This window comes from Chanodichthys erythropterus, chromosome 2 (assembly GCF_024489055.1).
Source record: "Chanodichthys erythropterus isolate Z2021 chromosome 2, ASM2448905v1, whole genome shotgun sequence".
NCBI classification, from domain to species: Eukaryota; Metazoa; Chordata; class Actinopteri; order Cypriniformes; family Xenocyprididae; genus Chanodichthys; species Chanodichthys erythropterus.
Window position 1 is genome coordinate 29,567,303 of NC_090222.1, and position 25,881 is coordinate 29,593,183.

At 36.5% G+C, this 25,881-nt stretch overlaps 1 protein-coding gene across 3 annotated transcripts in view; it reads right to left on the bottom strand.

Moving 5' to 3' along the window:
• Nucleotides 1-331: 331 nt before the first annotated feature.
• The window catches only part of jarid2a (jumonji and AT-rich interaction domain containing 2a), a 51,748-nt gene continuing 26,198 nt past the window's right edge, over nt 332-25,881 (bottom strand). The window contains exons 5-18 of one of the 3 annotated variants that reach the window (XM_067408869.1): nt 22,043-22,219; nt 18,212-18,375; nt 11,027-11,768; nt 9,155-9,633; nt 8,955-9,047; nt 8,739-8,857; nt 7,588-7,658; nt 7,302-7,416; nt 7,111-7,216; nt 5,294-5,476; nt 5,011-5,135; nt 4,615-4,792; nt 4,130-4,237; nt 332-2,118 (exon numbers count right to left, since the gene is read on the bottom strand). In XM_067408869.1, coding sequence (XP_067264970.1) covers nt 1,945-2,118; nt 4,130-4,237; nt 4,615-4,792; nt 5,011-5,135; nt 5,294-5,476; nt 7,111-7,216; nt 7,302-7,416; nt 7,588-7,658; nt 8,739-8,857; nt 8,955-9,047; nt 9,155-9,633; nt 11,027-11,768; nt 18,212-18,375; nt 22,043-22,219 — 2,834 coding nt within the window. In that variant the 3' untranslated portion in view covers nt 332-1,944. Of the gene's footprint in view, nt 2,119-4,129; nt 4,238-4,614; nt 4,793-5,010; nt 5,136-5,293; nt 5,477-7,110; nt 7,217-7,301; nt 7,417-7,587; nt 7,659-8,738; nt 8,858-8,954; nt 9,048-9,154; nt 9,634-10,774; nt 11,769-18,211; nt 18,376-22,042; nt 22,220-25,881 lie in introns of all 3 variants that reach the window. The other 2 variants (XM_067408858.1, XM_067408848.1) reach the window with 2 other exon arrangements.

Sequence of the window (25,881 nt, forward strand, 5' to 3'; positions counted from 1 at the left end):
CACGATGAACAGTTGCATTGTTTTAGATTCATGTTGTTTCATATAATGTTGAAAGTTAATCTTTAAAACACTAATAATTTGTTAAATGTAATTGTAACTTAAATGTAACCTTCCAATCTTAAAATTAGACATTTTTCATACGCTGCATCATAACATGATGAAATTATTTAAAATGATTCATTTTAATTTCAAATGTGTTTATTTTATTTTTTTGACATAAAAAAAGTTGATTTTGACATTATTGTCCATACCACCAAAGTAGTCACCATTTGGTAATTGTAATATCCGTGCATCTCCACAAAAAATATGAGGCCAGTACATTTTTGGAAGGATTGACAAGTGATTTATTTATTAAACCAAAAAATATACAAACCTGAAAAGTAAAAAAAAAAAAATAAATAAAGTAACCAAAAAGCCAATCTCCACTGGACTGGAGGACTGAGTAACAGTGCATATAAATAAACAGTACAAGGATCAGGAGTATTACTGTATAAAATACGGTGAAAGGGGATAACAAAAGAAAAAAAAAAATTTTAAGGCCATACCATAAAAAGTATACAACCACATTTTGGAAACACTGTTCAGTTTTTTAACCTTAAATACACGTCTGTCATTTGGAAAGGGGCGACTACCATGTTTGATTACAGGACTTTGATTCAGTCAGTGCAATGGGTAGTTAGGCCTATAACAGTTTACTTTTGGGTAAAAGATCTTTCTTTTCGAATAAAAAAATTAAAGCTAAAAAACTAGGGATCACCACTATGACATACTTCTCAGTGATTTAAGCAGCACTTATTTTTTGTATGTTTTTTGTAGCAACCCTGTTAACATCTATTATATCAATGAAGAAACCAATGTAGAAGTAAGGCTTTTTCTTCATCTCAACTTTCTCATCCAAACCCCTAGAGACCCGAACTCAAAGGCTCAATTTACTGCTAGATAAACATATTTGGGGCTTTTTTTTTTGTTGGTAGATATTAGTATTTCGCAATAATATTCTATGAAAACTAAAGAATATTTAAAGATTTGATTCTTAATAACAGAACAGGTGGAGCAATTTCAAGAAACTCTGGTAACCAATTGCAAATATAAAGTCAGGGGGATAAAAGGGAAAGTGCATTTACAATTGAAATAGTTACTTTAAAAACAAGTACAAACTTCCTTCTGCATTAAACTTGTTATACTCCAAAGATTTTAGTAAAAGGCCTCAAAATGTGCTTTCAAAAGTGGGGAGTCTCCATGTGGGAATTTGCGAAGGAAATCTCTGATCGGTGCTGTCAGAAACAATGTAAAAGTGTCAAGCCTGTACACTTTTTTTTTTTTTAATTTGTAGCTGTAGAACCGAAATGCCAGTAACTACGATACATGTACCGTCTGACGTGTCGGCTGTAATCTTACATGTTCGCTCGTGTTCCTGACAGCATTAAGACGTAATAAACATGAGCCCAAGAGACAAACAGGCTGTAAGGGTGATGGAGAAAAGTGTCACTACAGCACCAGTTAAACACAAATGATAGGAATAGTATAGGATATATTTATATCTATGTATACACATATCTATACTCGATTTAATGCTAAAACAACCCGAAAATACTCATCTAAAAACCAATCTCAATACTAGTGCAAAAGGTTTCGTGCTTGTTGAATGAGACCCAATAGTCTTATGTCAGGTGCCCCAAACAGTTGTGTATTCGCCCCCATGTATTTGTCGCAAAACACGATGTAACATTTAACCTCCGTACATTCAATATATTGGACTAACCAGCCAGTAACTACATGTATCTGTAATACAAAAGTGCAATATAACAGCTTGTTGTATTGATATTATACACTAGGTACAAAGAGTATTGAAGAGTGTTTGTACACAAGTATTAGGAACACCTGATATAAAAGGAGACCCGGAGGAATGTCGCAGACAGTCTGGTCTGGTCTGGTCTGGTCTGGTTAGGAGCGGCCGCTGCTTTTTGAGGCGGAGCTGGATAGGGGGACCAGTGCGGGGCTCTTGTTTCTGGGGCTTCGTTTTGCTGGTGTCTTGCTGGGGCCGACATCTTTCTGCTTCACTCCACCCTTCTCCAATGCTCTGCCACACACTCGATTTACCAGACCGTTGATCTGCTCCTGTGCAAAATAGTGCGGGATAATTGATGTTACACATTTACTTTGAGAAGTTAATGGTAAACAGATGTATCAGAATAGCATATTATTCTTGATCCGCAGCAGTGCTGCCAATTTAGCAATTTTGTTGCTAGATTTAGCGACTTCCCTGCCCCTTTTGAGAATTTTTACAAAAAAGCCTAGCAACAAATCTAGCAACATCTTGGACAAACCTTATCTAGATTCTGTGACTCGCCCACTGATTTATATTAATATAAATCAGTGGACTCACCAGTATGACGTCGTCTAGGAACATTTTTAGCTAGTTTTAGCTACTTTCAACTGAAAGCAATTGGCAACACTGATCTGCAGTGTACACAGAATGCTGCAATTAATAATACAATGTAATTGAAGGTGCTAAATAGGATGTTTTGTTTTATACATTTTTGCAATATTACTTGAAACTGTCTTTACTAACTGATAAAAGACTATTTATTAGGTGCAGTGAAAGGAATAATATTAATATACATCATCTGTGCACGAGCTAGGGCCTTAAAAACATCAGCCAATCGTTTACGCGTAAACGATTGGCCCTCTGGCTTGTCAATCACTGCCGTGACGTTCCTTGTGAGAGATGTGCGTGGCTGCGCGCTCCAGTAACTTTCCACACTCTACAGGCGCTGCATGCAATGTTTTTGTCAGGAGACAGGAGTAACAACTGCAGATTATAAGTTACCTGCGGTGAGTCCGACATAATGAATCCACTAACACGACACAGCGAATGCCGGTGGTAAACACTCGTGTTCCAATACTCGTGCACAAGTTTTGGGAGGCGTTCCCTCGAAATGAGCTGTGAAGGAGGGGGGTTGTTCTTACGCATGCGCTCATTTCAAAAACTCACTAACAGTCTTTGGTTTCTCAGTCGACGAAAAGATCCTCTTTTGCACCTTTAAGTCATTGTATTATAAATGTAATTTGAAACTAATGATCCAAAGGTATAAAAATTACGGCCAATATTCAAATTCAATACTACTTTGGTTCAATAAATAAAGTAAATGATTTTAAATACTACAAGTGAATTTATGCATTACATTATAATGTTCAATATAAAAATGGATATTCATTTTTATATTTTCTAAATATTACATTGTGTTAATACATTCTTATTTTTTTTTTTTTTTTTATGAAAGCAAAGTAATTTAAGTGGTAAAAGAAATTAAGGAAATATGTACACTATACTCTTCAAAAGTTTTGGCTTAGTACAATTTTTCTAATTTTTTTTTAAAGAAATTAATACTTTTATTCAGCGAAGGTGCATTCAATCAACAAAATTAAAGTAAAGACTTTTATAATGTTTTAGCAGCAAATCAACATATATTGATTTCTGAAGGATCATGTGACACTGAAGACTGCAGTAATGATGCTGAAAATTCAGCTTTGCCAAATTACACTTTAAAATATATTCAAATACAAAACAGGTATTTTAGATTGCAAAAAAAAAAAAAAAAATCAAAATTCCAAATATTTCCATTATAGTTTTCACTGTATTTTTTATCAAATAAATGCAGCCTTGGTGAACATATGAGAAAATCTTACTGACTCCAAACTTTTGAATGGAAGTGTATAATGAAATAAAACAACTTGCAATAATTTATTTTAGTTTTTATTTAGTTCTAATTTTAATTGATTTACCCCCAGTTTCACAGACAAGGTTTAAGATAGTCCTGGACTAAAATGCATGTTTGTGCTGTTCTAACTGAAAGCAACTCGTACTGACATATCTTAAAATATGCCAGCACCATTGTTTTGTCTCAAGATGCACACCAGTAATGTTTTTTTTTTTTTCTAGTGTACATTTATTAAAGTTACTTAAATATCCTAATTGAACTAAGGCCTAATCCTGTCTTTGAAGCCGGGCCTTAGTTTTCAGCTTTAATATGATTTAATTTTAGACACTACTTGCAAAAAGTAGAAAGTGTACAGTTAATTCTATTCCAAACTTCGATCAATACACACACTGGAGACAGTAAAGTACCTCAGTGTAACGAAACATCATCTTGAGACCACGGGGGGACCTGCGCTTCTGGATGTATCGAAGAGCACATTCCAGACAGAAAACTACATTATCACTCTCGTGAACAACCTGTTGAAGAAGACAATATGCGTAATATGCTAAAATGACTTTTTATAGCATAGCTAGAACAATTAGCCTGGAGAAATTCCTTCATAATTTAAGACAGACCACTTTGTAAAGGTTACTTCAACTCAGGATTATTCCTTTACACCAGGGGTGCCCAATCCTGTTCCTGGAGATCTACCTCCCTGCAGAGTTCAGATCCAACCCTGGTCCAACACACGTGTCTGTAATTATCAAGTGCTCCTGAAGACCTTAATTAGCTGGTGCAATTGTGTTGGATCAGGGCTGAAACTGAACTTTACAGGAAGGTAGACCTCCAGGAACAGGATCTGGCACCCCTGCTGTACACCCTGCAATGGAGACGAGTATTCTTGTAAATTTACCATGGAGAGGTAACACAGATGCTGGCACACTTGGCAGCGCCTGTCAGCCGTGTCTTCTGTAAATCTCAAGCGTTGCTGCTTCTTCTTGTCTGCGTGAGACTCGCAGTTTGTGCCGTAGCGCGCAGACAGACGGAGCCCGGCCTCGAACAGATCCCTGCGCTGGCTAATCTCTGCATCCCTGGAAATACGGAACAGGAATTTTACCCAACATTTATGGACAGTTTCTGTGATTCAGCCTCAAATAGCACTTAAAGATCTTTAAAAACACCAGTAATTTAATAACACTGATAAATGTAATCTTTATCAAATATCAAAATTAATATACTTTTATACGACTTTCTGCCAATTGAACTCAACCAAGTCAAAACGAGGCTTTAGGATGCGTTTCAGACAGACCTGAGATCTTTGAAGAGACTAGAGACGGCATTCATGAGCTGCTTGTTGTCCCGCTCAGACGTTGCAATCTGGTAGAGCAGTTTCTCTGTGGAGAAAGGCTCCTCTATACGACGCCGTTTAAGGTCCTGCAAAGCAAACACGACACACAAGCGTGAAAGTCAGAGGAAGCGCCGTACTCCCACAGGAATTAGGTAAAACCTCACTTACAAAAATACAACGCTATTTTAGTTAAACCAAGCCAAGTTCCAGCTGGCTTTGTCCGTCCGTGCGTCGAGTTTCTCACCTTAGCTGCCTCGTAGCCCAGTTTCATCCACTGGGGGTTGGCGAAGTGCACTGTCTCTGAGACACTGTAGCCACAACACACCTTAGACACAAAGGTCCCTGGGAAACATACCATGAACTGACCACTCTGTTGCACTGTCCGGTACACTTTCACCCCCTTTCGACGGAGCACCTCTGGAGAAATCTGTCATGAAGATGACGAGAAAAAAGGGAAATGATCATGTGAACATCACGTCAAACCACATTCTCATTTTCATTACAGAGTGGCAGTGAATTTAATGGGATAGCTCACCAAAAATTACATTTTAAAGGGTTAGTTCACCCAAAAATGAAAATTATGTCATTAATGACTCACCCTCATGTCGTTCCAAACCCGTAAGACCTCCGTTCATCTTCGGAACACAGTTTAAGATATTTTAGATTTAGTCCGAGAGCTTTCAGTCACTCCATTGAAAATGTTTGTACGGTAGACTGTCCATGTCCAGAAAGGTGATAAAAACATCATCAAAGTAGTCCATGTGACATCAGTGGGTCAGTTAGAATTATTTGAAGCATCGAAAATACATTTTGGTCCAAAAATAACAAAAACTATGATTTTATTCAGCTTTGTATTCTCTTCCAGAATCCTTTCCATTGAATTGATTCCATTGAATCCTTTCATCTGTCGCGTTGGTAATGCACTTTTACATCGCCATGGTTTTTTTTGGCGATTAGGACATTTTAAAAAATACAGCAATACCAAAATACAAACAATGTAGAATAGCTTGAATACAGCATGCATCTCCCTCAGACTGTAAATGAAGCTCTGGCACACCAGATAACACGTCAACAGCGTCTTACATCACTGCGGAGTCGTGAACCACACTCTGGAGCAGAAGGGGGCGGTAATACACCAATAAGCTGGATGCCAACCGCAGTAAAACAGGAAAGAAGAAGAAGAAGAAGTGGAGTCATGAATGCGGATTGACAACAGACCCGGAAGAGAAGACAATGCTGAATAAAGTCGTAGTTTTTGTTATTTTTGGACCAAAATGTATTTTCGATGATTCAAAATGTCGTGGATGTCCTAATCGCCAAAAACAACCACGGCGACGTAAAAGTGCATTACCAAGCTGACAGATGAAAGGATTCAATGGAATCAATTCAGTGGAATCATTTCAATGGAATCAATTCAATGGAAAGGATTCCGGAAGAGAATACAATACTGAATAAAGTCGTAGTTTTTGTTATTTTTGGACCAAAATGTATTTTCGATACTTCAACAAATTCTAACTGACCCTCTGATGTCACATGGACTACTTTGATGATGTTTTTATTACCTTTCTGGACCTGGACAGTACACCGTACATACATTTTCAATGGAGGAACAGAAAGCTCTCGGACTAAATCTAAAATATCTTAAACTGTGTTCTGAAGATGAACGGAGGTCTTATAGGTTTGGAACGACATGAGGGTGAGTCATTAATGACATAATTTTCATTTTTGGGTGAACTAACCCTTTAAGCTATCTACAGAACACAAAATATATTTTCAAAAATTTTGTCCATACAATGAAAAACAGTGGGGTCCAAATTTTGTCATCAAATTTTGACTTTTCTACAGAACACAATTGATGATATTTTGAAAAATGTCTCTATTACTTTAAAGTCAATGGAGACCAAAGAAGTTTTGGGTCCCATTTACTTTCATTATAATTATGGACAAAAATGTTTCTTCCAAATATCTTCTTTTGTGCTCCACAGAAGAAAATTTACACAAAGACCTGAGGGTAAAATAAAGTGTTACCCAGAAGTAAAACAGTCAATGTTCCTCTCTCACCATAATGTTCCTCTCTAGCATCTCCAGCCCTGGAGTGCCGTTAGCCTGTAGCAGTGTGTGTACTACTTTGTCAAGTTTTGATTTCTCTTCAGCTGGAATACAGTACCTGAAAAAAAGAGACACATTTACTATGGAATATGCCATTTGGGTTCAGTTCATACCAGCTGTAAAGGATGACAACAAATTCTTACCAAATGCAATCAGCACCAGTGTGTAGGTAATCAATATACGGAAGGCTGTTCTGGTCCCGACACCAGCATGAGGTAGAAAAGACCATGCCTATGTTCAGCCAGGGGATGGTCACTCCTTCATTCAAACACAAACAGAACGTACTGAATGCCTACAGCTTTGCAAGCAGATCAAAATTTTCAAATCATTCTAAATGATCTAGTATGGGAATAGAATTTAACTCTTGATCATCAAGGCGTTTTATTGTATGCATGAAAGTTTCATTTTTTCAGAAAAAGCTTGGGATACCTGGCACAGCACCAAGATGACGCAAGATGGATCCTGAGTTATTGGAAAGGACAGTAAGATTCCATCCATGCCTTGAGTACAAGACAAACAAATCACAAGACATGCAAACAATATTTTATGCACAAAAACAGGGTTAAATGAAAACATTTTTTTTATTATTATCTATAATTTTTTATTATTATATATAATAAAATATTTAAATTTATATATATATAATAAATTTAATATCCAATATTATCTGATATATTGTGCATCCCTAGTAAAAAAAAAAAAAAAAAGAAAAGTGTTTATTTATTTATATATATATATATATATACAGCTATGGAAAAAATTAAGAGACCACTTAACATTGATTTCTGAACTTGGAGTGGTCTCTTAATTTTTTCCATAGCTGTATATATATATATATAAATAAATAAACACTTTTTTTTTTTTTTTTTTTACTAGGGATGCACAATATATCAGATAATATTGGATATTAAATTGTGCCTGCTCATTTCCCTTATTTTTATGCTAAAATTTTAAAGTTAATCTTTAAAAATACTAATAATTTAAATTAAGTTAAGGTGTGGTCAAAATGAATAATCATTTTTCACACTGTACATTATAATGCTGAGATGCATGAAATTACTTAAAATGACTTAAAATTATTTATTTGAGTGTTTAGTAAAAAAAAAATAAAAAAATAAAATAAACTTTAAAAGTGTATGTTAAAGGGATAGTTCACCCAAAAATGTAAATTCTGTCATCATTTACTCTCCCTCAAGTTGTCCCAAACCTGTATGAATTTCTTTGTTCTGCTGTACACAAAGGAAGATATTTGGAAGAATGTACGGACCAAGCAGATCTCGTCACCTATTGACTAGTATAGTATTTTTTTCCTTACTATGGTAGTCAATGGGGGGGTGAGATCTGCCTGGTTTCAAACATTCTTCCAAATATCTTCCTTTGTGTTCAGCCAAACAAAGAAATTTATACAGGTTTGGAACAACTTAAGGGTGAGTAAATGATGATAGAATTAACATTTTTGGGTGAACTATCCCTTTAACATTAGTGAACTAAAATGAAAATGATATATAAATAATATAAAATAAAAATAAAATAAAATACAACCTTATTGAAAAAATGTTAACCTTTTTTTAAACCCTTACTTTGAAAATGGCTCAGACTTGCCCACAGGAAATCCACTCCCATGAGTCTTTGTGTCAACCCTCCCACAGTGCACAGCAACATGGCATTCCTTTTCCTCAACCAATCTCCAGTACTCCTTCTGTAGCAACAGTTAAAAGAGGGCGTAACATGACAGTGACATGACAGGAACAAATCACTGATTCCTTTTCATCAAAGGGAACCACATGAAGACATACCTCAACTTCAGCAGTGTCTGGCTCTTTGCTGAAGCACATGTTCATAGTATTCCTGGCTGCCCTGTAGAACGTTGTCAAAGAGAACGATTTCCCCTGAGAACAACAGACAAACGCTGAACATCTATATCAAAGACTGATGCTTAACAAAAATGTTTATAGATATAAATATATATATGCATCCCAAAAGTAAGCAGATATACCCTGTATATGCACTTGTGTTGTTCATTTATCACCCCTTCTTCCTCCCCTCTCTTCTCTAGTCTTCTCTGCCGGGTGGTTTTCGCCGTGGGGTCCAGCTCTCTGAGGTGCTCACGCGCTCCGCTCCGGTGCAACGCTCCATTCACCAGCCCATTTTTGGGCTCGCAGCGTGGAAGCAGAAGAGCGGCATGCTGGGATATGTCTCCCTGGCCCTCTAGGGGCCCACTTCTTCTCTCCAGGGTCTCCTTCTCCGCCAGCACTTCCTTCTCCAACTGGGCCCTTTGGGCTGGTGACAGAGAGTCGTAGGAGAGCAGGTACTGGCAGTACGCCTCCTGGAGCTTGGCCAGCCTATCTTGAGCCGAGCGCGGGATGCCAAGCAGATCGGCGAGCCGGCCCCACGTCTTCAGGTCTGTCACCTGCTGCATGCCCCCCATCTCATTAAGGATCTGGAAGAATCTGGCTAGGTCCAGCTCACAGCCACCTAACATGAAGCAAAAAGGGATACGAATAGGTCACTGTGGTCTCTTTCACTTTTATCTCTAAATGTGTGCCCACATTACCCATTAGTCACAGCCATTCAAACAGCTCACATTAGTGCCAGACTGGTGACTGTTTGAGTGGCACTTTGAAACTAAAGAAGGATTTGAGGTTGGCAAGAAGGCGGTAGTGCTGTCTGACATCGCCTAGATGATTTTCCCCATTCAGTCAACAAGAGACCAGACTGAGCCGTTTATCTAAGTCTTGGCTCTAGATGCACTGTGTAATCTCATCAATGGAAGCTGCCCTCGCGAACACGAGCTCACTAATCTGTCCAAAGTGGACAGGTCAGTGACTGAATGACCAATAGATATGCATTTAAAATACAAGTGAAGACAGATGAGATCAATGAATCAAACTTTCCAATGCTATATGTGAGAGTTAGGAGCATTTAAAGGTATAGTTCATCCAAAAATGAAAATTATCACATGATTTACTCACCCTCAAGCCATCCTATGTATATCTTCTTTCAGACGAACACAATCAGAGATATATTTGAAAATATCCTGGCTCTCCAAAGATTTATAATGGTAGTGAATGGGAGGCCTGTTTTGAAGCCAAAATAAATGCATCAATCCATCGTAAATATAATCCATACGGCTCCAGGGGGTTAATAAAGGGCGCGAGGTGATGGGTTTTTGTATGAAAAATATCCATATATAAAACTTTATAATCTAAAATAAATAGCTTCCGCCAGGCGACCATCGACTTGTGCCAAATAAGTAACCCGTGACGCGATGAAGGAGTATTGTAAGCTTAGACGCCTCTCGCGGTTCAAACAAATAAGGCTGTGCAACAAACTCAAGCTCCTCTTCTCTTATATCGAAGTCATCCGATGTTTTATACTTCTAATCAGTGACTTCTAATCCGTAACCCCACCCCCCATTCAATACCATTATTAATCTTTGGAGAGCCAGGATATTTTCAAATATATCTCTGATTGTGTTCATCTGAAAGAAGATAGTCACACACACCTAGGATGGCTTGAGGGTGAGTAAATCCTTGGATAATTTACTTTTTTGGGTGAACTATCCCTTTAAGGCAAACTGATTCACTCTTACTGGATCTCGTACAGCACTTCATACCTATAAGTGGAGGCTCTTCCATATTAATGCCTTGTGTCCGCAGGTGTCTCCTGATGCAGGCCAACCGCTGTACATTTGGGCCCCAGCGTCTGCCCAGCTTGTGCACATGTTGCACGTATGAGACAAAGCGCATCTCCTCTTTAAGCTTACACTCGGGACGCCAGCCTGCTGGCGGAACAACCCGGTACATCCCAAATGCCTCCGCTTGCCCCTGTGCAAACTCCATATAAGCTAGCGGGTCATGGAACTCACGTGTGCCAGGATAGAAAACAGGAACCTCCGTGACCTCGGCGCTGCGCCGGCCTCGTTCTTTAGGCTCAGCTGGGTTGAGGGGCTCAGTCGCATTAGAAGGATTGCCTTGTTTTAGAGCATTGCTTGTTTTGGGGGTCTCTGATAGTTTGGGGGTGTTGGCTGGTTTCAAAATGTCTCGTGTTGAGGTAGTGGGGCTGTTCTTGGCCAGAACGGTGGATTTACAGTGCATTTGTTTGGTGAACATGAGCTTCCCCGCCGTGGTCCGTTTGGGCCGCTGCGATCTTGGTCTCGCCGACGTCTCCTGAGCTGCTTTCCTACTCCGTGTCTCTAAGGGAACCACTTGCACTTTGACCCTCTTAACCTCAACCTCTGCTCCAGTCAGACTAACCCCGGCTAACTCCAACTGCCTCTTTGACTGTCTTAGTCCGTTTCGTCTGGGTGGGAAAGTGTCCGTCCCACTCAGCCTCCCAGCAATTGCTGGTGATAGCACCTGTTTTTGCATCTTGGCGTGGCTGGTTTGGGCTTTTCCTGAGTTGGAGTGTGTGTGGGTGTGGCGTGTGTGGGTGTGGCGTGTGTGTGTGTGCGCGCTCAGGCTGAGCTTGGCCTCTTTGAGCAGTCTGGCTTTGGTGTAAGTCACGTGGCCCTTGGGGTATTTCACAGCTTTGGTCGGGGGAGTACGGAGTTCTCTCGTTTTCCTAGAACTGATAGCGGAGGCTCCCGATGTTCCGTTCATTTTGGAGGGCTGAGGGATGACAAAAAAGACTTTTGTTATTTCATTTATTTACAATGTACAAAACTGAATATAGATACAACGTAGGCCCTGTTTGCTCCTGGTATTAAGATGCATTTTGGTTGATAGGATCACAAGTGGACGACACTAAATACAGGTGTAAACGGGGTTTTGAGCTTTTGACCACTTCCAGAGGTAGTCGAAAAATGCATTTGACTGGATTGCTATCGTAATGTAAATGCTCATGTGGTCAAATGCAATTCGAACAGTCACAAAAGACTGCCTACTCTCCACCTACTGACCTAATGCGTAAGACGGGATTTAAACTTTCGGCTGAAGACCCAAGTTTGTTTAGAAGATGAAAAACATCCTGATTTCTAAAACACACACTCATAGCATTTAGTCCTGTGGCTTTCAGAGCAAAATCGAAAGCTGATGCTTTCCATATGTTTTCCTTCATCTCTGTGTGCATTCATGTAAATTAAAGCTTATTTTGTCCATTAAATCTAAAGATCTGAAAAATCAGGACAGAGATGGGTGAAAGTGGACAAAAGAAACGGATTAAAACACTAGGTGTAAACGGGTATGTGTCTGCCTTGTCTACTTGTGATCCTATCGGACAAAACACATCATAATACCAGGTGTATAGGGTCATACTTCAAGCTGCTGTATCATTTTTCTATTTTTTATCTAGTTTAAAACACACGAGACAAGTTCTTAAAGGTGCCAACGAATGAAAAATTGAATTTACCTCGGCACAGATGAATAACAAGAGTTCAGTACATGGAAAAGACATACAGTGAGTCTCAAACTACATTGTTTCCTCCTTCTTATGTAAATCTCATTTGTTTAAAAGACCTCCGAAGAACAGGCGAATCTCAACATAACACCGACTGTTACGTAACAGTCGGGATCATTAATATGTACGCCCCAAATATTTGCATATGTCAGCCCATGTTCAAGGCATTAGACAAGGGCAAAACGTCTGGATGTGCACAGCTGAATCATCAGACTAGGTAAGCAAGCAAGGACAACAGCGAAAAATGGCAGATGGAGCAATAATAACTGACATGATCCATGATGATATGATATTTTTAGTGATATTTTTAAATTGTCTTTCTAAATGTTTTGTTAGCATGTTGCTAATGTACTGTTAAATGTGGTTAAAGTTACCATCGTTTCTTACTGTATTCACGGAGACAAGAGAGCCATCGCTATTTTCATTATTAAACACTTGCAGTCTGTATAATTCATAAACACAACTTCATTCTTTATAAATCTCTCCAACAGTGTGTAATGTTAACTTCAGCCTGTTAGCCACGGAGCACAGCCTCAAACTCATTCAGAATCAAATGTAAACATCCAAATAAATAATATACTCACAGGAATCGATGCATGCATGACGAACACATTGTAAATATCCATTTTGAGGGGTTATATTAGCTGTGTGAACTTTGTTTATGCTGGTTAAGGCAGTCGAGAGCTCGGGGGCGGGGGAGCGCGAGATTTAAAGGGGCCGTGCATATATAATTATGGCTCAAAATAGGCAGTTAAAAAATTAATAAAAGAAAAAAATCTATGGGATATTTTGAGCTGAAACTTCACAGACACGTTCAGGGGACACCTTAGACTTATATTACATCTTATTAAAACTGGCTCTAGGGCACCTTTAAAAATGTACTTTTTGTTTTCGTGTTGGTTTCATATGGTTTAAAAAATACTCATTTCCTTTTAAAGAAATGTTTAAATTGACAAAATGTCAGGTAGTTTTATCGTCACATATAACATTCATTATTTTATTTATTTTTATTAATTATTAGTTCATAAATATTACATTTTTGGGGAAGCACACCACATTTTAAAACCTGGACTAACTTTTCCTTGTCAGTTTATCTGATATTTTAAGAAACTTACTGACAGGGGTCTTTATGATATGATTTAAAGTACACCTATTGTGCAAAAGTAAATTTTGAAACATAAATGTGTGTTGGCAGTGTGTGTACAAAACCTCCCTATAATGATTAAAATCCAACCACTCAAATGATGACAGACACTGCCGTTTTAACATATAACTGCCCTGAGCGAGTTCACAGCAAACTTACACAGTCCTCCATTGCGGACAATACAAAACAGGTTGTGCTAAAAATGTGTTACTCAAGGATTAGGGTGACCAGATTTCTCATGGTGGAATACGGGACGAGTGCACAATATGACCATGATATAAGAAATTTTATTTCTATATATATATATATATATATATATATATATATATATATATATATATATATATATATATATATATATATATATATATATATATACACACACTGCCCTCCAAGAGTTTGAAAACACCCCTGGAAAAGTCTGGTTTTGGACGATATCAGCATAAATCCTTATAATTTTTTGGTGCAAATACATTACAGTAACTTGACATTATCCAGCAATAATAATTTTCATGTGTTCATTTCATTTCATTATATAATAATGGCAGTATATACATGTCAAAGTCAGACATGCCCCTTTGCCAGCTGTGATGCCTGGTTACTGGTTTAAACTTGGCCCAGGTTTGTAAAAGATTTTTGGGTCAGCACACCTTAATAGCTTCAACAATTGATTGCCAATTAAGTTTAGAATACAATGAAATAATTAGAACCCAGTTTAGGTCAGATAGCTGCTAATGCTGGATATTTTGATGAATCAAAAATTTAAGTTTTTTTCTATGTATAAACTGTTAATGTAATAAAATGTGTTTTTATAATTTGTGTTGTCCCTTACCTGTGCAAAATTATCACAAATTAAAAAGGATTCATGCCAATATTGTCCAAAACCCCACTTTTCTAGGGCGTTTCTAAACTTTTGGAGGGCAGTGTAGATATAAATATTTGTTATATATTGTTATATAAAAAGAAATTTACAAACAAGTTACAAACAATACAACAAATACGACAGAGATTAAACTTGTTTTTTCACATTTGAATATACTGACAAATATTTAATTAGGCTACTGTCCCTTTAAGACCGAATCCATGGATGTAATATAGGCTACTGACACATTTCCTGTTTTTACCCACCTGTTTACGTCCACTTAACCGACTGTATTTACGTGAGATACTCCACACAATGGACATTTTGAAAAACTATGTGTGCATTTGACCATTCGGGCGCGAGGAGAACTGATCGCGTGAAAGAGAGAGAGAGTGCGTGAGAGAGAGGCTTCTGGTCTGTGTTATTCAGCGTGATTCCGCCTATCCCGCCTTCACTAATCGATAACGAATTGTGATTGAATGGTAACTTTGTTCTATGACGAATTGATTAGGCTGTTCTTGTGTGACAGAACTCCATCACCCAGTTGAAAGATGAAATACGGGACAAAACATTATTTTTTTCTTAATAAGTCGGGACACTAAAAATAGAGCTGAAATACGGGACTGTCCCGGGAAAAACGGGACGTCTGGTCACCCTATCAAGGATGGATCAGTACAAACTGTTCGTGATCCAGCTTACAGCCTCCAGAGTGATACTGGATACGGCAGTAATGAAGGTGAGAGCACTTTATTACAGTTCATCCGAGTTGATTTACGGATATAAAGTCTACCAGTTTTTTTAAGCACCACCCGAAAAGACGTAAGGTCTTTATATATTTGTTTACTGTTAGCTGTAACGATTTTTTCTCTGTAATTCGCTATGTATGTTGATGATAATGCAAGGGAGAGAGAGAGTTTATGGATAATATTTTAATGCACACTTGCAATGTGTTTTATTAAGCTCTTACAGTGAAAACAGACACTTCACATTTTGTGTGAAGTACAATAAACTTTATAAAACTCATTGGTAAACAGGCTTGTAGTAATATAGTGGATAAAAACAAGAATACAATATAAGTTATAACCATAATTGAACTAAACTATACCTATATATTTGCAGTTTCTGACATTATAATGTGTCCTGACTGACTCCTGACACAGAACAATCAGCTCTTGAAGCTCCACCCTCTTAGGCTCAGCGCAGCAGCTCATTTGCATTTAAAGGGAACACACTGAAATGGTGCATTTTTGCTCACCCCCAAAAAGTGGCAATTTTAACATGCTATAAAAAATTATCTGTGGGGTATTTTGAGCTAAAACTTCACATACACACTCTGGGGACATCAGAGCCACACGCACCTGGTTGAGCTACAGTAAACACTGTGCTACAACATGCATTTGGTGTGGGACTAACAGTTCGCTCCTCTTTTACTGACATAATGACATAAAGTGATTTGTAGGCAAGGGCTGGGAGTGTTGTTGTACAGAAGACTTCCTTAAATTTAAGAGCAAACTCCAATTATTCATTCTCAGAGTGACCACATATTCCACTAGGGGGCTCAGTGGAGCAGTTCTTTCATTCTTTAGGGAGCTCACGCACGTGACCTGGGCCATGTACTATGTTTCATCTGCATGCGGTGGGGGATGGGAGAAGATTAATTTGTCTCCAATACCAAACTTCTTGTCAGAAACCACAACAGATCTACAAATGGTCCACCACATAGAGAGACTGTTCATGTTTACAAAAATAGGGCACAGTCCAGAGTATGTGGTACTTCCACACTCCACTTGCTTTGATTCTGTGTGGAGAGAGGGAGAGAGGGAGAGGGGGGTTGGGTGGAGGAGAGATGACATCATGTGTTGCTATAGGCCTGCTGCAGGATAGTAGGGAAGGGTAAAGCTAACCGTATGCTGCTCTGCGAGTCCATAGAATGCTCTGGCAAGAGGGGAGGAAATTTTGATGAACACTCACAAATTGATCTACATTACACAGTCTCTATTATCCCACTGTTTTGGACTGACTGAATTAGCAGACAGTTATGCACTGTGTGCACTGGAATATAATGTTGTGTGAAGATGGCATACAGTATTTCTTGAAAGTGGAACAATTTTTTTGCTTTTCAATTATTCATCATTCACTTACAGTAAAGGTCATTCAGAGATCAGCTACACATATATTGTGGTGTATAACAGCAACAAATAGCAGCATATGAAAATAAATCTTACAACAATAAGAGATTCTCAGTTATAAAATGTGTTATTGTAAGCTGGATATGTAGCTCCTATAAAGCAGCAGGATTTTAAGGTATCAATATGAGGAGAATCTGTCATAAAATTTATTATATTCAACATTTACCTAAACATTTATACATTTGAAGCCCTAACAGCCCATGCTTTATTTTTATTTATAAAACGGTGAGTTCCTGTCCTTGATTTTTTTTTTTTATTCACGATAAAACACAGCTATGACCGCTTCACCCAACGATTCTGTGTATCACTACACAACACCCTTAGCAACCACTCTTAGCAACGTAAACTGTTTGTTCTCAGTTGATATTGTTCATTGAAGTTTACTGTATTATGTAGAAAATTATTTTGAGAAAGAGATCGAGTGAGCGAGTTTATCACCTGCATACAGATTTAGCATTTTCCTTCAGGTCAGTCAATAAAAAATCTGTTTAAATGTACGATGTATTATCTTGTCCTTTTAACAGTTAAAGGGTTTTCCTGTGACTGACAGCAATAGTTAAAGCATTTGTCAGTTATGTCTTGTTCCGTGTTCACAACAATTCAGTCTTATTAATATAAAAGTCTTCGTGGACTGACACACTTATAAAGACAGTCTTTGCTGCCATCTAATGGTGTAATAATGTAACTTCTGTTGCTGTTCACAGTCAGAGACTATATTTTCCGGCGGAAGGAATGCTTTAGTGACAGTTTACTTCATGAAAGTTGCATTGATATATATTTTTTGCTTTAATATTTGTATTGTGTGGTAACCGTTTTATAAAAGCAATAAGGTACTCGAGGCTAGTGCTGTATCGTGAATAAGTCACGGCTGAAGGGATACAGCACAACTTCTCGTACCTTATTGCTTACTTATTTTTTTTTCTATTTTTGTTGTCACCACAACTTCATTTTATTGTTATCTTGACATAACAAAACTTGTTTTCTTAAGATATCAACTTGAATGTCATTTTCTCTTGTTTTTGTTTTTTCAGTCTGGTGGTAACAAAAGCCATTTCAAAATATATATACTGCTACATCATGGATGAGCAAATTCAATTTTTACATTCATCAGGGACTTAGTTGAAATAGTTCTATGTCTGTTGGTGACAGACCACTTCCACATCAGTGTCCTGGAACACTTGGGAAGGAAGCTACAACTTTATTGTGCTACATACTATAGTGATTTTGAACATGTGGTCAATTTCTCTGCTAGCCAGCTTGAGGGATTGGGACGTCTGGATGATGTTTGACAGATGCTGATTAAACGGTCTGAAATTATGAACAATATTTCTTTTTCTCATGTGAAAATTAGGTCAAAATTATGAAAAAACTATTTAAGATGAGATTCTGGAAAAAACAATACAAAAAAAATATGTGATCTGTGTGAAACGAAACAAAACAAAACAAAAACTCCATTCCTACCTGTTGTTTTTGATCTGGTACAGCTCGGTTGGGTCGTAGATTGTGTGTAGTGGAGGTCCTAGCTGATGCTACAGAGTTCTTCTCCTTCCCATGGACCCCGTCTTTCCCTCTGGCCCTCAAACTGCTTTTGTGTTCCTCAGCAGCTCGTGTTTGCCCGTTAAATACTGGTAGAGGAGAAGCACACAGCACAGATCTAATGTTAAGTCTTTTAGCACATTTTGTTAGTGAATGTATGCATACTTCATTTGTCAAATTAAAAGGAACCACAAAAAAATGGGCATTTTATAACATTTACCACATGTATTTATTTTGATGCTTTTGTGTGTATTTTATAGGATGCATTATGAGTGCACAGTGGTTACACACACTGAACTGATTTAACCAGACGGTTTCCCTACTGGGTGACCTAAACCATGTGATTTAGTACTGTAGTGGAAAAAGACCCAGTTTTGAGGCTTTCTGCTGAATGGTCCTGCTGTACCTGACTGCTCTGCGTTCCACTTTCTGTGCACTTGACTTGTAAATTGCTCTTATAAAAGAAGACTGCCAAGCAGCTAACAGAGTCTGCATAGAGGCCTTGTCTAACACATGAGAATTTATGGGATTTTAAGGCTCAAATATTGTAACAGCAAAGCTGCTTATAGCTCTCAAACTAACATCAATAAATCACTGAAACCCAGTTACACAAGTGACTGAATGGCACTAAAAATGCTCACAGCTGTGTAAGAACAACTTAATATTGCATGAAAATCTACTATAACAGATTTTCATTCTTCCTGAGAGCCACCCACAATGAAGTTGGACAAAAGAAGCAAAGTTTTCGAAGTTTTGAGCCTCCATTAGCTAAACAGATGGTGAACTGAACAGTGAGTCCAATGTTAGCAGTAAAACTGAATTGAAATGCTCTTTGGGTCACTTTACTAAATGAAAGCTTCTAGAGGGACCAACTTATCATTCAAACAGTTTGGAGCTCGGCCAACGGCGCACATAAAAGTGTCATATTTAGCATGTGGTCTCGTACAATATGTAAGGTGACGTGGCTCTGGTTTCAAGTATGGATGCTCAACATGACTCCCAATTTCATTAGGAAGCACAGAGAGTTCCCTTTCAGAAAGACGTGACACACGGCTCAGAGAGTGGATATAGAGCAGCAGAACTTCTTCTGAAAAATCTTGGTCAGTTTTTCACAGATCTCAAAAGGATGGGATGCGTTTGAGAGGAATAATCTAAAAGAAAAACCCAGAAAGCTGTTCCCAGTTTTAGACACAGACATCGTGTTTATCCTTAAGGTCCAATCTGACCTCGAAACCCCGGCGAGGTGACGGGTGTATGGTTGTAGTTTATCAGGAGCCCCTCAGACATGTGTCGAGTATATGGAGCAGTATTGGGTTACTGAGGTGTCAGATTACACTGCAGATTTTGCTGAGTGGGTAACAGGGTCCGGTTACAAACCCAGAGATAGAAAGATATGGGCCAAGAACTCAGAACACGGGGGCGGAGTGGCGTTCAGCACTTTATTAAATGGAATCTCAGCTAAATTCAGCTTGACCTGTTTCAATCTGTTAGCTATAATTAGGACGCAAATCTCAAGAGAAAGAAGAAAATGAGCACATGCACTGACCAGTGGAGTCATTAATAATAAATATCAAAATTAATGTGAAAATAATTATCAATACATATATTCATAAAAATATGTAATATATAGTATATTCATAGCACAGCTTATCTTTTAACACTTACATTTGTACACATAAAAGATTTTTAATATTTTTAAAAGAAGTTTTGTCTGCTCACCAAGATTGCATTTATTTCATTAAAAATACAGTAAAAACAATAATATTGTGAAATATTATTACAATTTAAAATAACCGTTTTCTATTGAAATATAATATAAAATGTAATTTATTTCTAGCATGTTGGAAAAGCTGAATTTTCAGCATCATTTTTCCAGTCTTCAGTGTCACATGATCCTTTAGAAATCATTTTAATATGTAATGATATATTAATATATTAATATATTAATGATGATTTGCTGCTCAAGAAACATTTATTATTATTATCAATGTTAAAAACAGTTGTATACTTTTTTTTCAGGATTCCTTGATGAATAGAAAGTTCAAAAGAACAGCATTTATCTGAAAAACAAAGCTTTTGTAACATTATACACTACCATTCAAAAGTTTGGGGTCAGTAAGAATTTTTATTTTATTGTTTTTAGAAGAATTTAGAGAATTTTTTTTTTTTTTTTTTTCAGCAAGGATGCATTAAATTGATCAAAAGTTACAGTAAAGACATTTAAAATGTAACAAAAGAAATGCTGTTCTTTTGAACTTTCTATTCATCAAAGAATCCTGAAAAAATTTATATATTGTACACAAATATTTTGTACAATTGTACACATTAAATGTTTCTTGAGCAGCAAATCATCATATTAGAATGATTTCTGAAGGATCATGTGACACTGAAGACTGGAGTAATGATGCTGAAAATTCACCTTTTCCAACATGCTAGAAATAAATTACATTTTATATTATATTCCAATAGAAAACAGTTATTTTAAATTGTAATAATATTTAACAATATTACTGATTTTAATTAAATAAATGCAGCCTTGGTGAGCAGACGAAACTTCTTTTAAAGACATTAAAAAAAAAAAAAAAAACACCAAACACATCTTACCAACACCAAACATTAGAATGGTAGAGCATATTTTTTATTTATTTTTATGTTTTATTTGATGTTATATATATATATATATATATATATATATATATATATATATATATATATATATATATATATATATATATATATATAAACATCAAATAAAATATATATAAACATCAAATAAAACATAAAAATAAAAATAAATAAAAAATATGCTCTACCATTCTAATGTTTGGTGTTGGTAAGATGTTTTAATGTTTTGAAAGAAGTCTCTTCCGCCCTCAAAGGCTGCATTTAATTGATCACAAATACAGTAAAACTGCAATATTGTGAAACATTATTACTAATTAAAATAACTGTTTTCTATTTTAATATATTTTAAAATGTAATCTATTCCTGTGATGGCAAAGCTGAATTTTCAGCATCATTACTCCAGTCGTCAGTGTCACATGATCCTTCAGAAATCATTCTAAATGCTGATTTGCTAAAGAAGATTTTTTATTATTATCAAAGTTGAATAATTGTGCTGCTTAATATTTTTATGGAAACTGACTTTTTTCCCCTAGTAGTCTTTGATGAATAGAAAGTTCAAATCTTTTGTAACATTATAAATGTCTTTACTGATCACTCTAATATGTCTTTGCTTAATTAAAACATTAATTTCTTAGAAAAAAAAACTTTTGAATAATATATAATATAGTATAATATAATATAATTAATATATTTATTATATTATATTATATTATATTATATTATATTATATTATATTATATTATATTATATTATAATGTCTTTGCTTTTGTTTGCATGTGTGCATACTCAAACATTGAATACCTCGTGTTATATGGATGGTATACAGCAAATGTAGGCAATCTGACAGTGAGGGCTGTGTATAGTCATGGCTCATTAGCTGTATGGTGTGGAAAGAGGCAGGGCCATAACTCACCTCACTGGGGTCCTTAAATGGAACCAAATGTCCAGCCTGTCTGCTACTAGCAGTGCAATAATACACTGAACACTACACATGCTACACAGTAAAATGGATTGTAAATTGCTATTTTAAGTAAAAGGGATTATAAAACGCAAAGCAAGATAAAGTTTATGTGTGTTTGTGGCTATTCACACACTTTAACTATCTAATGGATGTTTCAGGGGTGTAAGTACCATGACCATTGGCGATGCATTTGTTGGGTCCTTTGCTCTTGCGTGGAGTTGACTGGCAGGAAGCAGGGGCATTGCTAGCACTGTCTTCTTCCTCTTCCTCATCCTCTTCCTCATCTACATCTTCATCATCCTTAGCACTACCAAAGTATGTCATGTTGCTGGGCAACGCAGCAGAGCCTGAACCAATGAGAAAGAGGGTGAAGACAAAATGAGGGAGTGTCATGCAGAGACAGAGAGAGAAATACAAAACAGAACAGTAGTAATGGCTACCAGCTGACATTAAAACAGATTCAATGTCCACATATCTTGCTTTGAAAGAAACCTGATTGTCGTTAAAGGGATAGTTCACCTGAAAATGAAAAATATGTCATCATTTACTCGCTCTCATGTTGTTTTAAACCTGTAGGACTAGCCAAGTTTTTGTTCATACACTACAATTCAAAAGTTTGGAGTCAGTAAGATTTTTTTTTTTTTTAATAAATGCTGTTCTTTTGAACTTTATATTGAAAGAATGTATCAATGTTTACACAAAAATATTAAGCTGCACAACTGTTTTCAACATTGATAATAATAAGAAATGTTTATTGAGCAGCAAATCAGCATATTAGAATGATTTCTGAAGGATCATGTGACACTGAAGACTGAAGTAATGATGCTATATTAAAATATATTAAAATAATATTAAAATGTAAAACTTCTTTCTATTTCACAATATTACTGTTTTTACTAATCAAAAAATGCAGCAATGGTGAGCAGAAGAGACAAAAATATATTCGTCTGCTCACCAAGGCTACATTCATGTAATTAAAAATACAGTAAAAAACAGTAATATTGTGAAATATTATTACAATTTAAAATAACTGTGTACTATTTAAATATATTTGACAAAGTAATTTATTCCTGTGATGCAAAGCTGAATTTTCAGCATCGTTACTCCAGCCTTCAGTGTCACATGATCCTTCAGAAATCATTCTAATATGCTGATTTGCTGCTCAATAAACATTTATGATTATTTTCAATGTTGAAAACAGTTGTGTACTTTTTTTCAGGATTCCTTGATGAATACAAAGTTCAAAAGAACAGCATTCATCTGAAATACAAAGCTTCTGTAGCATTATACACTACCATTCAAAAGTTTGGGGTCAGTAAGAATTTTTATTTTTATTTTTATTTTTAAGAAATTAAAGAAATGAATACTTTTATTCAGCAAGGATGCATTAAATCAATCAAAAGTGGCAGTAAAGACATTTATAAGGTTACAAAAGATTAGATTTCAGATAAACACTGTTCTTTTGAACTTTCTATTAATCAAAGAATCCTGAAAAAAATTATTGTACACAAATATTTTGTACAATTGTACACATTAAATGTTTCTTGAGCAGCAGATCAGAATATTAGAATGATTTCTGAAGGATCATGTGACACTGAAGACTGGAGTAATGATGCTGAAAATTCAGCTTTGCCATCACAGGAATAAATTACTTTGTGAAATATATTCAAATAGTACATTTTACTGTATTTTTAATTAAATAAATGTAGCCTTGGTGAGCAGACGAAACTTCTTTTAAAAACATTGACAATCTTAGTGGTTCCAAACTTTTGGACTGTACTGTATATATATTATATATATATATATTATATAACACCAACCCCAAACTTCTGAACAGCAATGTATAATGATAGTCAATGGGGTCCAAAGAAGGAAACTTTTCAAATGATTGTTTGTTCTGCAGTAGAAAGTCATACAGGTTTGAAATGACATGATGATAAGTAAACAATGACAATTTTTTTTTATTTTAAATATTGCTTTAATCTATCAGATATAAGAAGTTTTTGTTTTGCACAGATATTCTCTGAGGGACGAGAGCACAATAACAAGAAGATAACTTCCTAAGACTCTTGTGCATGTATTTGTGCACTGTGCAAAGTTCCATATCCTGTATAACTTCACTGTCCCAGCGCTGTGAGAGAGAGATGTTAATTGTGATGGTAGAGTGGTCCAGTCCAGTGCTCATCGCGTGTGTTACTGATCCTCACTGAAGGGTTCAGCGCTCACAATGGAGAGCCTGTTCACGAGCTTTATTCCACATTCCCTCAATAGCCATTTATCTGCACCAGAGTCACTGGGTCCATGGTGCTTGCATGTGCCATAGCATGTGATTGTGTGTGTGTGTATGAGTGTGTGTATGAGTGAGAGAGTGTATATGTGCGCCCGAGGAGGGGGTGGGGAATGGGGCCAACTGGTGAGAAAGAAATAGAGAGGAGAACTGGCCCGGCTGCTTTTAAATCAGTCCACTTCTCCAACCACAATAACCAATAGAGTGGTAAATTTATATCGCAACCTGGTCATATCTGCCATTATTTGAGATCCATAGAAATGAACTATGTGAAACCTTATTAGTGACTGGTTATGGATGGTGAGTTATAATTTCCAGGTGAAATGAGAGCTGAGCTGAGTTGTGAAAGAAAGGATCTCTGGGCCCCCTAGATTACGGAGAAAGGCTCTTTAGGCCAGTCCTCCATCATCAAGGGTTTTAATAAAGGCCCCTGGGGGCTTGGACCTATTGGCTATTGTTCGCATCTCAAAAGGGAACTGAATGATTCTTCGATTCCTCTCTGATAATGCCCAAGATTTTGAAGAGCCATTTCAGAGCAAATATTAATGAATGAGATTTATGAGATTTTCATTTCACAACACTACTCTACAGTAATCCAGCTGATAATTTGATATGATGAAGTATTCAACTCTCACTTTCATTATTTAAAAGGTTAGTTCACCCAAAAATGAAATTTCTGTCATTAATTCAAAAATCAAAAATATCTTAATTTGTGTTCCAAAGATGAAAGAAGTTCTTAAGGTTTGGAACGACATAAGGGTGTTTAATTAAAGACAGAAATTTAATTTGGGTGAACTAACCTTTTAACATGATATGAATAATGTTGGGTCTGTGTTTAGCCCAAGTATTCTATTATTTTTGGAAAGAGTCAGAACATCACGCCTCATGACGTCCTCTGATATGAATTTTTCCTCGAAGCAAAGTGTGACTTTGCTTGAGGATTTTTGTGAACCCAAATCTGTTTTTACATCTGTCCCTTATGGGCTGATGGAGCATGAGAAAGAGAAGGAGAAAAAAAAGAGAGAGAAAGACAGGCTAAAAGAGGCACAACAAAAGAGGGATTTCAGTCATCTCATCACCATCTTGGTTGGAAACAAACACTTTTACTGTAATCAGTTATGACATGAGTGCATATTAATATACATTGCCCTCCACAATTATTGGCACCCTTAGTAAATATGAGCAAAGGTGGATGTGAAAATAAATCTGCATTGTTTATCCTTTTGATCTTTCATTCAAAAAATTCACAAAATTCTAACCTTTCATTGAAGGAAAACAGTTGAAAGTGGGGGGAAACTCACATTATGAAATAAATGTTTTTCTCCAATACATGTTGGCCACAATTATTGGCACCCCTAGAAATTCTTATGAGTAAAATATCTCTGAAGTATATTCCCATTCATATTTACATTTTTTTAGCACACCAGGGTGATCATGAACATGAAATTGTCCAGCCATGACTTCCTGTTCCACAGGAATATAAACATGAGGAAACACAAATGCCAAATTTCCGTAATCATTCATCACAATGAGTAAAACCAAAGAATATAGTTCTGATGTGCAGCAAAAGATTGTTGAGCTTCACAAAATAGAAAGTGGCTGTAGGAAAAAAGCATTGAAAGTCCCCATTTCCACTATCAGGGCAATAATTAAGAAGTTCCAATCAACTAAAGATGTTACAAATCTGCCTTCACATTAGAGGCATCATCCTAATGTGAAGTG